We start from the raw sequence: 15,091 nt of genomic DNA, 5'->3' as shown, positions 1-15,091 counted from the left end.
TACAGACACGTACTGGACTAATCCTCAGTATCGTCTGAAGCTCCTAGAAGAAGATGATGACCCCGATGACAATGAGGTTGTCTGTAGCTTCCTTGTTGCTTTAATGCAGAAGAACCGCAGAAAAGATCGGAAGGCAGGAGCCAATCTTTATACCATTGGTTTTGCAATTTATGAGGTACCGTAACTAAAAAGAGAATCAGAATTAGATTAAATAAGTGTTTCTGAATAGTAATGGAAGAAGTTGATATAATACTTTAACAACTTAATACCAAGCTTCCATAAGGGGAACCTGTCTTACATTTTTTTTTACCCTGAACAACCAATTGTTATAGGGTGCTCTCCATCTCCAAAACTCTCACAAGAGATTAGCATTTGACCCTTTGGTATGGGTTTCTTTATAAAACATTGACTTGTTTGATGTAATTAGTTGTAATTGCAAATCATATTTAACATGTTTTTTTTTTTCTCTTTCTTTTAAAGGTTCCGAAAGAGGTACGATAAAGTAATGATGAAGTGCTTGGGTTTATGTCTTTCTTGTATTTTGTTTAACTTAGTAGATCCCTTGCGTTTGGACCTATTTATACATGATGATCTGTATAAATAACACCGAACAGACTCTAAACCTTTATTAATCTGATGTAATACAAGCTGCATGATTATTATGAGGATGCCAGTACATGGTGCGGTCTGTTGAACTGACTGCAACATGTATGAGCCCCCTAAGACAGTTCTAAAGTTGGTAGACACTAAAGCATTTATAACAATATATAATCCAAATGACAAATTACCCATTAACATTTAGGAGCTCTACACAGGGTCCACCTACCAGATACACTATGCTGCTGTACCTATTATCATTAGAGTTTGACATTTTAGTTCACAGTTCACACAAATATTCTAAGATTTCCTAAATGGTTGAATGATGGTTTTTAAACCAGCACCTGGATCTGAATACTATTGTAATGTAATAAAAAATGTAATATAGCCACAGAGTTAATCACTGAAATCCATCTCTATAGCGCCACCTGCTGCTTTGCTTTTTCTAATTTCTCTGTCCTCTGGCCCCTGGCACTATTTTATATGAAGGATGGCCTTATGCCTATCCCATGTATGCGTAAATAACAAAATACAATAAACATTTAATGTTTAAAAAATAAAAAAAACTCCTACAGTGAAGGAGATTAAGCATGCATGGGATAGGCATAAGGCCATCCTTCATATAAGATAGGGCCAGGGGCTATCCATAGTATTCAGTATATTGGGCAGACTAGATGGGCCAAATGGTTCTTATCTGCCGACACATTCTATGTTTCTGTATATTGCTACCAAACTGATGACCTGCTGGCTTAGACTCAGTAATTCTTAATGAAGGGCGTCAAATGTCTTATATTGTTGGCCTCTTTCAAGGATCCTCTCTGCTTATATCTAAGAGTGTTTGTAATTAAAAAAGAGATGCCCACTTATAACAGGTCTGTGAAATGTCATTGAGATGCCCCAAAAGGTACAAGTACGGTGCATCTCAATAAATTAAGCCCTCTTTACACGGGACAACACAGCGGGCAATTGGTGGGAAGGAACTGTTCCTTCCTGGCAATTGTCTGCTTGTCAGCGGAGGAGACTCCCACATTTACATGCATTGATCTTCTCAACAGATGAGGGGGAGTGATCGGTAATGCCAACGCTCGTCCCCATACTGACTAGTTGTTTACCGGCAGTTTCACTCAGTGGTACTTTTACACAACCAGATAATTGGTAACGAGCGTTAGCGATTATCTGCGGGATTCTCGGCCCGTGTAAAGGGCCATTTAGAATATAATTGAAAAGTTTATTTATTTAACTAATTCAATTCAAAAATATTCTATAGACTACAATTTATTGAGATGGACCAGTATATCATAGGGCCGGAAGCAGAGTGTTGCGAACTAGCAGGTCCAGGCATTTCCTTTCATGGCCCTCTTTTCATCTAATAATTCCACATAACGGCATTGCTTTCCAAAGGTTTGCAGTTGCTTGACTAACACTGTAGCCATAGCTATGTGATTTATATTGGTCATGACGGTATACTAACACATTACTCATTTAGTTTGAGTGTAGAAGTTTGAATGACGTTATTATCTTCCTTTACGTAAATATTTCTGTTTTTCCTCTAGATGCATGGCAATAAGCAGCATTTACAAAAAGACTTCTTTCTGTACAATGCCTCCAAGGATAGGTGCAAGTCATATATAAACATGAGAGAAGTCTCCCAACGCTTCAGACTACCTCCCAGTGAATACGTCATCATCCCTTCCACTTACGAACCTCACCAGGAAGGGGATTTCATTCTGAGAGTCTTCTCTGAAAAACGAAATATCTCAGAGTAAGTCAATAGACATGTCAATTTAATTTGTTTAGATTCCTAAATACCAAATACTGGGTTGTGAACATCTTTATGTTGCACCTGAGGATGTTTGTGGGGTCAAATTATATGCTTAATTTCTGGACAAGCATCCACCAAGCTGAACCTCTCTTAGGCCTCTTGCACATAGCTAAGGGAACTGGCTGCACCACAGGTCAATATTGAGGCCCTGTAAGCAGTATGGGGCACATTTAGGATGAGTTCATGCTATATTTCTGGGGTTCTGCGATGTTATAGGAGCAGATCAACGAAAATAACTGATTCTGCACACAACTGACCCAAATGGAGCCAAACAGATCTCATTGGCTATGATGGAGTCCATTCAGTTTCGGTTCGGATCCCACTTTTCTTTAGCTCTTTTTGACTGACTCTGCGATCGATGCCCTGAACTGAGCCAACACAGATGTGAACAGGCCCTTACTAAGTTTTTTACATTACTTTTGCAAAAGAAAAAAAGTAAACAAAATTATGGCACACCCCATATTTGTAGGAAAGGTTTTGGCCTCCTGAGGCCCATTTACTATAGCTTGTACCAGAAATTTGCATAAATTATATTTTTTCGGAAACTGCTGTTAGATGCACCTCTTAAAGGGGTTATCCCATGAATAATGTAAAAAATTAAAAATGCACATAACCTAGTACATGATAACCCCTTTCTAACAAAGCTAGAACCAGGATAACATTTCTATAGAATCTCTATGGAAATAGCTCACCTCCTCACAACCACAGTCAGGTGCTCAGATCTAAATTGATTCACCCTTCAAATTAAGTAGATTGCGATGGAAGACTGGCACACTTGACACATGGAACAATGTGGGCGAAGTCTGAATCACAGTAACGTTTAATATCAAACAAAATTTGTTTAAAGATATATATAAAAAAGGTATGGCTAAAATATTGACTGAAAACAAATAGCGCACAAATACAATAAAAAATAGGCAAGTATAGTAGCTCAGAATGAGGTAACTCTCATAATTCTTAAATCAGTTTGTTATGCATCCCAAAGCATGGCAAAAATATGTCTACTGCTTTGATTGCAGTGTGAGTCTGGAATGTCGATCAGATGTCCTTTATCAGGGGTGTAACTAGACTGTTATGGGCCCCAGTGCAAACCTTGAATCGGGCCCCCCCAATTTTTACAAAGAGGCTGCATTTTGTTTTTACACTAAGCCCTACACTAAGCCCAATGCATGGCTACACTCATTCCTAATAAAATCTGCTCCTACCTCATCCAGGGTGTCGCTGGCATCGGCGTGATGTCCAGTGGATCCAAAACAAGGTCCCTGCGGTGATAGAGAAAAAAAGAATAATCACATAAGGAAGGGATGGTGACTGCCCCTGTGAAATCACCAGCAGGGGGCGCTGTGCTGGTCCTGTAAGACCGAGCCATGCCAATGTATAGCAGGGTAATCTAGGACATTTCCCCTAAATGCTGCTACACAGTACTAATGCCCACCTTGTGGCGACTTCACAAAAGTTATGTCCTTCTTGTGGCCCCTCACAGCAGTTATGCCCACCTTTGTTCCTGTCACAGTAGTTATGCCCACTTTTGTGTCCCCTCACAGTAGTTATGCCCACTTTTGTGTCCCCTCACAGTAGTTATGCCCAGATATGTGCCCCCTCACAGTAGTTATACCAGATATGTGCCCCTTCATAGTAGCGATGCCCAGATATGTGCCCCCTCACAGTAGTTGTAGCCAGATATGTGCCCCCTCACTGAAGATATTCCCAGATATGTGCCCCCTCACAGTGGTTATGCCCAGATATGTGCCCCCTCACAGTAGTTATGCCAGATTAGAGATGCCCACCATCATCATCAGTGCCAGGATGGGAGTCACACACTGCACAGGGGGCACCATCATCATCATCATCAGTACTAGGGAGGGAACCACACACTGCACATGGGGCATCATCATCAGTGCCTTCCATCCCCCCTCCCCCAGTCTGCAGCTTTAGGGGGGAAAAAACAAAAAACACATGCTTACCTGAGTCCTTGATGATGTGCTCCCACACTCATTCCCGGTCTTTCAGCGCTCCTCCCACAGCCAGCAGCGAGATGTGCGGCCAGAAGGGGGAGCGCTGGAGCCCTGCTTCACTCTGGATACAGCCCGGCTGGCAGTGACAAGAACTGCCGGGTGTCTGTATAAGTGCGCGTGCCCCCCTTTGCCTTTGCGCCAACCTCTCCTCCCCCCTGCTCGTATTCTACAGTACATGTTAGAAGAGCGCTCAGACGGGGCCCGGCATTGTCACTGTACTTCATGCCAGGCCCTGCAAGTGCGACCGTTTCGACCCCTATAGCTACGCCACTGTCCTTTATTGCAACAATATAGTCCAAAATGTCTCATTAGAGTGGTGAAAAAATTAAACCGGTATGTAGCAAATATGGCAAATCCGTTTGAATCAAATTGGATATATTGTATCTATGATAGATATGATCGCAATTCTAGACGCCAGGTTAGCGAAGTCCTTCTAAGCTGATACTGATAACCCACGTATGTGGGCTTACCTTTATTTATCCCGGACTGCTCGTAGGTTCCCGTGGCACCTCCTAAGGCTGACTACAGACCGGCATCCCGGCTGTTTCTCCGTCGGCGTCCCCCGTTTGGTCGGAAGTCATTTCACCACGTGGGTGGTACTCACGGAGCTGGCGTTCAAGCAGCTAGGAAGGGATCTTCCGGTGTGTCTCGATCAAGTACTCGGTTATGATAGACTGATCGTTTACTTGCGGAAATTACAGTGCACTGTTTTAAATCACAAAGTTCGTTCTTTCGGGGTGGAACATATGTTTAAATCATAGTCTTTTACCAGACGCGTTTCGGGGATAGCTTTCCCCTTCAGTGGCAACACTGCCACTGAAGAAGGGGAAAGCTATCCCCAAAATGCGTCTGGTAAAAGACTACGATTTAAACATATGTGTAACATCCCAGAGTATGTTACCAAACTGTTTCTCCCTGCTACAACATGTCAGGTGTATATGTATTGTCATCTTGTGTAATCTAACATTGCATTTTCCATTATATGTATTTTCTATGCCTGTTTCATATAATTGCTATAATTTCCATGTACACCAGCAGGTGGCAGCAATGTGTTTAGATCAGTTTAGCATATCTAGACTGGAATAGTACATTCCAATCTAGCTCCCCCCCTCTTTGAGGAGGTGTGGAATGTTCCCACTTCCTGCCTCATGGGTAGGAAAGAAAGTTCTAGTTAGTGTACCAGCCCCCCTGCTTGGGGAAGGCTGTGTTAGTAGGAGCTCCCAGAAACAGGGATCCCAACCTAGGATCCAGCCTCGGCTGAGGCAAAGATCACCCTTCCCAGCCTGAGCCATCAGCCTCAGCTGGTTGACAAGAAAAGCAGCCACCTCCAGGAAGAAGCATCCCCTGTGAGCCAAGCTGTGAGTACTTATCCAGAGTCCAGGAGAAGCCAAATTCCTCCTCAGTTAGTCAGGCCCATACTAAGCAGAAGACAGACAGAGCAGAAGATAAATACCTGCCAGATTCTCCAGGCACATAGTATAGAAGCAGAAGAGATACTGATCCCTGCCATACATTGCCTATACCTGCTGGGACCTAAAGACTATTGCTGTAACTTATATGGGTTTAAAGCTGCCATTCAGTAAAGACAAGTTACTGCTATCAAAGTTCCTCAATTACTCCTACTAGCAACACTCAATTTATTGCAAGTGAGCCAGGATCCAGGAGTCCAGCCGTACCAAGGTAGGAGACACCGTTGACACTACATAGAGACATTATTCCCCTCTGGCATTCCTCACCTGGTACGTGAGCTATAACACCTTAAAGGGCCCTAAGACTATAACCTGCGCACATTGCAATTGGCGTCACAAACTAAAAACTATTAATTTTGCGCCAGTGTGCATTAGTCACCAATCCGGCTTACGGCATATGTTCCACCTTGAAAGAATGAACTTTGTGATTTAAAACAGTGCACTGTAATTCCCGCAAGTAAACGATCAGTCTATCATAACCGAGTACTTGATCGAGACACACCGGAAGATCCCTTCCTAGCTGCTTGAACGCCAGCTCCGTGAGTACCACCCACGTGGTGAAATAACTTTCGACCAAACGCAGGACGCCGACGGAGAAACAGCCGGGACGCCGGTCTGTAGTCAGCCTTAGGAGGTGCCACGGGAACCTACGAGCAGTCCGGGATAAATAAAGGTAAGCCCACATACGTGGGTTATCAGTATCAGCTTAGAAGGACTTCGCTAACCTGGCATCTAGTCTTGCGATCATATCTATCATAGATACAATATATCCAATTTGATTCAACCGGATTTGCCATATTTGCTACATACCGGTTTAATTTTTTCACCAGTCACATTTTGGACTATATTGTTGCAATAAAGGACATCTGATTGACATTCCAGACTCACACTTCAATCAAAGCAGTAGACATATTTTTGCCATGCTTTGGGATGCATAACAAACTGATTTAAGAATTATGAGAGTTACCTTATTCTGAGCTACTATACTTGCCTATTTTTTTATTGTATTTGTGCTCTATTTGTTTTCAGTCAATATTTTAGCCATACCTTTTTTATATATATCTTTAAACAAATTTTGTTTGATATTAAACGTTACTGTGATTCAGACTTCGCCCACATTGTTCCATGTGTCAAGTGTGCCAGTCTTCCATCGCAATCTAGAACCAGCCCTGTACCTCACATGGATCCAGAGATCTCCCCATTCATTACTCCAACTGTTCTGCTAGATTGATTACAAGCTGTCATTTTAGGGGGGGTGTCCTTTCTCTGGGGTATTTTATGCTGCAGCTAGTGGAAGTTGAAGGATGGAACTGAGCAAGTGCTTCCATCTGTGACCAGAACAGACAAATTAGAAAAATGGCAAACAGCAGGTGGCGCTATAAAGATAGATTTCATTGAATAACTTGGTAACTATAATACATTTTTAATTACATGCAATTACAAAATTAATCAGATCCTGGTGCTGGTTTTAAAACGGTAGAATATTTTTCATGGGACAACCCCTTTAATACATTTTGACCTATTTTGTGCCGACAGACTTTATAGAAAGACTGGCATATGCCCTGTACCATATCTTAGAAGCAATGCTACCTACGGCATGCTTTTCTCAGTCAAAAGGAATCTATGAGAAAAACAACAACACTGTGTGCCTTCATGTAAAAACAGAAACCCAGGGGTATAGTATGGGTTCATAGATTTCTGTGTGGCACCATATTTGGGATCCATGGGATACAGCAAAAAAAATGAGGCCTTAGCTCATGTTCAATCAGGAAAAAAAACTACTCTTTTATTTATGTTGAACTTCTACTGAGTTTTGCCAGTATGGAAATTTCTCAGAATTCTCATTTACCGTTCTAAGCACCTGTCTTCTGTGACTACAGTTTGTTCAAGCAAGATAGAATGACAAAGATGTAAAGGCTGAAAAATCAGTTTCCTTTGCTTTTAAATGGATTCTGTCAGCAGGTTTAATCATGAAGAACTGCTAACAGCACTGGGTGGGAGTTGAGTTGAGGAGAACAAGAATACCTTTTGTTTGCCTTTTCTTATCAGGAGTAGTGTGAATATGAAGTTTTATTCTGCTAGGCTGTGCTCCTGCAAGGGCCTAAGCTGTGAGTCTTCACTGAAAACTGCTCTCTGCATTGAGCTGCTTCACCACAGCCTCTCTGAGTGAAAGCTGTAGCATCCAACCAGGACACTACCATTACAGCTGTTGCTAAGAGTGGGGGAAGGGGGTGGCTGTGAACCAGGTCAATACAGAGAGCACATCACAAAAAGGTTTGCCTCCTGGGTTCTTTCTCGAGCAATATCTTGCAGAATGCTTGTAAAAGCTCTTAGTTGCATTACTCCTAATGAGAAAAGATCCACATAATGTATGCTAATCCTGTTCTCCCCAGCTGTCAGCAGTTCTGCATGGTCAAAACTGCTGACAGACTGCCTTTAGTAAAAAATAAATAAATCTGAAATTCATAATTTTTTTTATTAAACAAGAGTATATCTTTTTGCTTTCTATTAATCACCTCTTTCCTTTATCAGAGAAGTTGAAAATAAGATTGAAGCAGAACGACCCAGTGTAAGTATTGTCTTCTTCTGTCTAATTTATTTTGTTGTAGAATTAATTGTAGTAGTTTTATACTAATAAGGTATAATAATCACACCTGCTCCAGGAAGCTGAGGTATGTGGAGAAGGTTGGTGGGGCCCTCACACCTATAGATCTGTGATAGGTCTGCCTTAGGGTTGTTGCGGGTATCGAAATTTCGATACCCAATCGATACTTTTGTCCCGGTATCGATACGATACCGGGATTTCCGTTTTTTTTTTTCGATACTGGGCTGCGCTTCTGCGCAGCCTAGTATCTCTGAACATGAGCGCGCTGCTATCGGCGCGCTCATGTTCTCTCAGCAGCACGGGGAGAAGGAAGCTGTCCTCCCTCCCCCCTGTGCTGCTGCCGCTGCCACCAATGAGAAGAGAGGGGCGGAGGAGGGGCGGCAATGAGAAGAGAGGGGCGGAGGAGGGGCGGCAATGAGAAGAGAAGGGGCGGGCGCACTGCGCCACCAATGATAGGATTATTTCCACACAGAGCGGCGCCCAGCGATGTCCCAGCACTCACCATTAGTCCTGGGAGCCGCTCCGTTCGCCCGCAGTGCCCCATTACTGTCTCCTCTCCTGCTCCACATGCTGCTGATTACTATCGGAGCGATGGGAGGAGACATCAGCTTCACTAGTGGGCGTTCCTTCTCCCTGCGCTGCGATTGGACAGCGCTACAGCCAGGAAGAAGGAACGCCCACTAGTGAAGCTGATGTCTCCTCCCATCGCTCCGATAGTAATCAGCAGCATGTGGAGCAGGAGAGGAGACAGTAATGGGGCACTGCAGGCAAACGGAGCGGCTCCCAGGACTAATGGTGAGTGCTGAGACATCGCTGGGCGCCGCTCTGTGTGGTATTTAACACAATACAGGAGGCGGGTGCCGGCAGCAGAATCGCATTGCCGGCACCCTGCCCCTGACAGGGAGCTGCGATCAGCGGCAGTTAACTGCCGCTGATCTGCCAGTACCCGCCTCCTGTATAAAGGGGTAATTATCATTGGTGGTGCAGTGTGCCCCCCCCCCCCCTCAACCCCCCCATCCCATTAAAATCATTGGTGGCACAGTGCGCCGGCCCCTCTCAACCCCCCAGTATTAAAATCATTGGTGGCAGTGGCCACAGGGACCTCTCCCCTCCCCCTCATTGGTGGTGCAGTGGCAGCTTCTGATCGGAGCCCCAGCTGTGTAAGCCTGGGGCTCCGATCGGTTACCATGGCAGCCAGGACGCTACAGAAGCCCTGGTTGCCATGGTAACATCCCTGATGCTGTGTGCACAAAGCACAGAGCAGCAGGGACAGTGTGAAGTCCTATTCACCCTGATAGAGATCTATCAGGCTGAATAGGAAAAGGGATGAAATATCCCAGGTTCTAGCCCCTAAGGGGGGAAATAGTTATTAAATAAAAAGTGTAAAAAAAAAACCAAACTAAATATGAAGTATAAATCACCCCCTTTTCCCAATTTCACATATAAAATATATAAATAATAAACATATTACATCGCCACGTCAGAAAAGTCCAAACTATTAAAATATAAAAAAAAAATCTAGGTGGTGAATGCCGGAACAGAAAAAATAAAATGAAAACTGCGCGATTCGCCATTTTTAAAAATGAGGAATGCACGTGGCTTTTTTTGTTTTATTTTTTTCGCGTTGTATCGAATGGTATCGAGTATCGCAATACTTTTTCATGGTATCGAAACCGAATAAAAAATTTGGTATCGCAACAACTCTAGTCTGCCTACAACATGGAGGGAAAACTATAGATCCTGGCCAATTTCTTTCCTTAAAGGGTTTCTACCACTTCGGTTTCACATAATTAGGTGTCAGACACTAGCGATCCGCTAGTGTCTGCTCTGCCCAACCATCCTAATATAATTGCTTTTGGGGCAGCCGTTTTGCTAAAAAAAAAGAACTTTTATTAATATGCTAATGAGCCTCTAGGTGCTATGGGGGCGTCATTAGCACCTAGAGGCTCCGTCTACCTTCAGAAACTGCCGCCGCCCAGCGCGTCCCTCCAGCCCGCCCATCTCCTCCTGAATGCGATCCTCCTTGTGAGCTTCCCTGCTCAGACATCTCCACTGCGCCTGTTCCTCGGAGCACTATGGCGTCATCGCGCAGGCGCAGTGGAGATGTCTCAGCAAGGAAGCGGTCAGACATTCACTGCGCATGCGCAGAATACATACGCTCACAAGGAGGATCGCATTCAGGAGGAGATGGGCGGGCTGGAGGGACGCGCTGGGCGGCGGCAGTTTCTGAAGGTAGACGGAGCCTCTAGGTGCTAATGACGCCCCCATAGCACCTAGAGGCTCATTAGCATATTAATAAAAGTTCTTTTTTTAGCAAAACGGCTGCCCCAAAAGCAATTATATTAGGATGGTTGGGCAGAGCAGACACTAGCGGATCGCTAGTGTCTGACACCTAATTATGTGAAACCGAAGTGGTAGAAACCCTTTAACTAAGAAAATATCATCAAGAAATATTTTTGACTCCTCAACCAAGTAGAGTACCAAGACTACTATGTTCATGATACAGGGGCAGTGGAAGCAGGTCTATACTCTAAAGACTATAATAAAATTACTCATTTGTGACCTTCTTGGCCCCCCATGGGAGTGACCTGGTGGAAGAAAGTTTTAGGGTATATGCAATCCGACCTGAATTTTCAAGGTTTAATGTAGTAGGACTATACAACGGCCAGGGGTGTAGCTATAGGGGGTGCAGAGGTAGCAGTCGCTACCGGGCCCAGGAGCCTGAGGGGGCCCAAAGACCCTTGTGCCACATAAGAAGACACCAGTATTATAGCAAATGCATACTGGTCAAGTTGCCGACTGGAGGGAAGGGGTTAGGTCAGGAATTTGGCATGGGGGGCAGGCAGCATGAAGGCAATGTGCTTCCCTGCCCCTGGCCACAAAGCACTGAGGGAAGGGGGGCCCAAGCTGAACACTTGCACCAGGGCCCAAGAACCTTTAGCTACACCCCTGATATCATCAATTACGAATATTGTTTGTGGAGGTAGCAAAAACAGAGTCTTGTGCTGGCGTCGCTTTTTCATTTGTAGTAGCGTGCTTTATCACCTATTATTTCCTGCCAGTAAATCATCTTTAGATTCTTCAAAAGATATCCTTGCTATATAATTGTCACTTTGTGATTTGTTCTCTTTGACCAGAAAAAGAAAAAAGCCAAGGTGGGTCTTCCCTAGTGTGACCATGCGTGGTGATATGCATGCGCAAGTGATTACTTGCATTGTATTGGATTTGCAGACTGTCCTATAGCTACTGCATGAGTTAAAGTAAGCAACAATTCCTGTAAGGCTGAAGCTGCAAGGCAACTTTGGTCTCGTGACATGAAGATCACAATGTCGCATTGTGATATAGCAAGTAATTGTGAATGTGACATACCACAACAGTTGCAAAGAAAATAAAAAATAAAAACTTCTTTGCTCGGATAGACCGAAATGTATGTCACCTGTGAGTCACTTGAAACACGTCTGCAATTTTTTTAGTGTCTAATGGGTGTTGCAAATGCAAAATTGAACACGATGCACAATCAATTCTCACCCAAAAATACACAGCAGACAATTTGCAAGCAACTTTTGGTCACGTGACTTGTATGCGACTTGATGTTGCGTAGCCCTAGCCTAACCTGCATGTGGACTGCTGACATGGCTGGTCCCTCTTCTGGTAACTACTATATGTACTATTACTTATATTATCTGAATATACAAGCGCTGTACTCCAGAGGGTAGATTATAAAGTATTAAAAAGTGAACAAAAACTGTAAATGTGGACTGTGAGTTTCATGTGATTCTTATGGATTCTTTTGGTAGTCAGCTATCCCTCACAACTCCCCATCATCCAATGCGGAATACAGTGTCAGACCGGGGGTTCCTGGGGCCCACCAGAGGAAATTATTCTTGAGGCCCAACCTCTATATCATCAATAAAGTTGAATAGGTTTTGAATAATAATAAATAGACCCCTGTGGCAAGTGATTGGCTCCAAAGACACATCCAAATGGGTCCCATTATGATATCAGAACCTGGTCCCACCAGGTACTCTGGTACTTTGGTTGGCCAGTCTGATCCTGCATGAATATATATTTCATGGGGGCAAGGGGAATGTTATTGCCTGACAGCTTTATGTTGAAATTTAATATGTTTGAACCTTCTTTACTCTAATCTGGACCATTGGCCCATATTCATTTGATGGTCAACTGATCCCACCGAAATCATCAGGTTTAATCAACTTTGCGAAGTGTTGAAGTTATTCCCTATCCATAGGATAGTGGTTGAATAACTGAACTGTGGGGATTCACTGTAGGGAACCCCAACTGATCCCGAGAACGGGAGTCCCCTTCACTCAATCTCTATAGGACCGCTGGAAATAGCGGAGTGCTGTACTCGGCTATCTCCGCACAGTCCCATAGACAATAGCTCAACCTGCCACTCCATTAGATCATTAAAGGGTCAGGGTGCTGTGGAGGTCACTGTTAAAGGGGCGGGCACTATGGAGGTAACTGTTAAAGGGGCAGGCATTGTGGAGGTCACTGTTAAAGGGGTGGGCAATGTGACGGTCACTGTTAAAGGGGCGGGCACTGTGGAGGTCAATGTTAGAGGTGGGCACTGTGAAGGTCACTGTTAAGGGGGCAGGGGCCACTATTAAAGGTGCAGCTGCTGTCGAGGGCACTGTTAAGGGGCAGGAGCCACTATAAAAGGGATAGCTGCTGTGGAGGTCACTGTTAAAGGGGCAGGCACTGTGGATGTTACTGTTAAGGGGGCAGGCCGCTTGGAGCCATAAATAGATTTTTGTATTGATTTGAACTGAACCAGAACTGTTGACCCGAAATGCATTGCGTGTGAATTGGGCTGTAAGATATTGGCTTGCAGTGAAGATACATTGAGGTATATAAAAAATACCCACTGGGAGTAGACTCAATCTATTAAACCTGCAGTAACAACACATAAAAGGCAATGGGTAAAATCTAGTTCAGCCTAATATCCTCCTAGGTGATCCACAGGAGAGCAAAAAGAAAAGAAAACATAGAAGACAAAATTCTTCATCTTAGGGGAAAAAAATCCTCCTTGACCTGAAATCTGGCAGTCAGAATAACTCCCTGGACCATTGACCCTTTTCTAGAATTCTAGTGTCTATGACCTGTAATATTATTACACTCAAGAAATTCATCCAAGCCCCTCTTGAATTCACCATCACCACCTCCTCAGGCAGAGAGTTCCATAGAAGAATCCTCTTCTATTTTTGGATAGAAACCTTCTTTCCTTCAGATGTAGAGGATGTCCTTTTGGTATCAGAGTCCTGATTATGAACAGATCATCGGAGAGGTCTTTGTATTGACTGCTGATATATTTAGACATTAGATTATTAGCTCTCTCATCGGTTGTCTTTTTTTGTAGACTGAATAACCCTAATTTTGATATTCCTTCTGGGTACTGTAGTCCACCCATTCCAGTTATTACTTTAGTTTCCCTCTTCTGAACCTGCTCAGGCTATGCTATGTCTCAAAACTGTACCCAATACTATATGTATGGTCTGACTAGTGATTTATAAAGTGGCAGAACTGTTCTAGTCATATGCATCTATATCCCTTTTAATACATCTTATTTGCCTTGGAAACACTGGTTGCAACAATTTACTTTCATTAAAATCACTAAATCGTTATCCATGTCAGTTTTACCCACTGTTTTCCCATTTAGTATGTACTAGTGACTTGTATTTTCTCTTTCCTTATGCATAGCCTTACATTTATCACTGTTAAAGGGAACCTGTCACCAGGATTTTGTGCATAGAGCTGGGGACATGGGCTGCTAGATGGCCGCTAGCACATCTGCAATACCCAGTCCCCATAGCTCTGTGTGCTTTTATTGTGTTAAAAAACAGTTTTGAGTGATATGCAAATTACCTGATATGAGTCCTGTAGCCGGAGATGAGTCAAGCGGAAAGGAGCCCAGCACCGCCCCGCGTCCTCCGAATCTCCTCCTTGCCGGATGACGTCACAGAGCTGGAGCGCCGAAATCTCGCGATGTGCGAGCTAGCGCATGCGTAGTTCGTTCCCTGTGCTGATGCCAGTACAGGGAATGAACATGATGCCGACACTGCGCATGCGCTAGCTCGCGCATCGCGAGATTTCGGCGCTCCAGCTCTGTGATGTCAGCCAGCAAGTAGGAGATTCGAAGGACGGGGGGCGGTGCTGGGCTCCTTTCCGCTGGACTCATCTCCGGATACAGGACACATATGAGGTTCATTTGCATATCGATCAAAACGGTTTTTTAACACAATAAAAGCACAGAGAGCTCTGGGGACTGGGTATTGCGGATGTGCTAGCGGCCATCTAGCAGCCCATGTCCCCAGCTCTATGCGCAAAATCATGGTGACAGGTTTCCTTTAAAGGGGTTGTCCCTTCTCAACCTTTAATGGCAGTGAATGGGCTAGCACTAACTTTGGGTTATTTCCATCTCAGCCATGAAAGGCTGAGATGGGCCAACCTCTTTAACATTCATTTGCACTTCTCTGCCCAAGCCTCCAGCGTATCCAGATCCCTCTATAGCAGTCTACTGTGCTAGTACAATCTGCAAAAATTTATATTTTGATTTGCAACC

The 15,091-nt window shown here is 44.0% G+C and overlaps 1 protein-coding gene across 5 annotated transcripts in view; it reads left to right on the top strand.

Annotated features, from left to right (window-relative positions):
* Positions 1 to 15,091, top strand: part of CAPN3 (calpain 3) — a 109,067-nt gene that overhangs the window by 50,419 nt on the left and 43,557 nt on the right. For 4 of the 5 annotated variants that reach the window (XM_044271221.1, XM_044271219.1, XM_044271224.1 and 1 more), the window contains 5 exons: positions 6 to 175; positions 481 to 492; positions 2,151 to 2,359; positions 8,436 to 8,472; positions 11,646 to 11,663. In XM_044271221.1, the coding sequence (XP_044127156.1) occupies positions 6 to 175; positions 481 to 492; positions 2,151 to 2,359; positions 8,436 to 8,472; positions 11,646 to 11,663 (446 nt within the window). The remainder of the gene's footprint in view (positions 1 to 5; positions 176 to 480; positions 493 to 2,150; positions 2,360 to 8,435; positions 8,473 to 11,645; positions 11,664 to 15,091) is intronic. The other variant, XM_044271223.1, reaches the window with a different exon arrangement.

Source organism: Bufo gargarizans, chromosome 11, assembly GCF_014858855.1.
Source record: "Bufo gargarizans isolate SCDJY-AF-19 chromosome 11, ASM1485885v1, whole genome shotgun sequence".
Taxonomy (NCBI): domain Eukaryota; kingdom Metazoa; phylum Chordata; class Amphibia; order Anura; family Bufonidae; genus Bufo; species Bufo gargarizans.
Note: the sequence above shows the minus strand (reverse complement) of the source record. Positions and strands in the feature narration are given on the sequence as shown.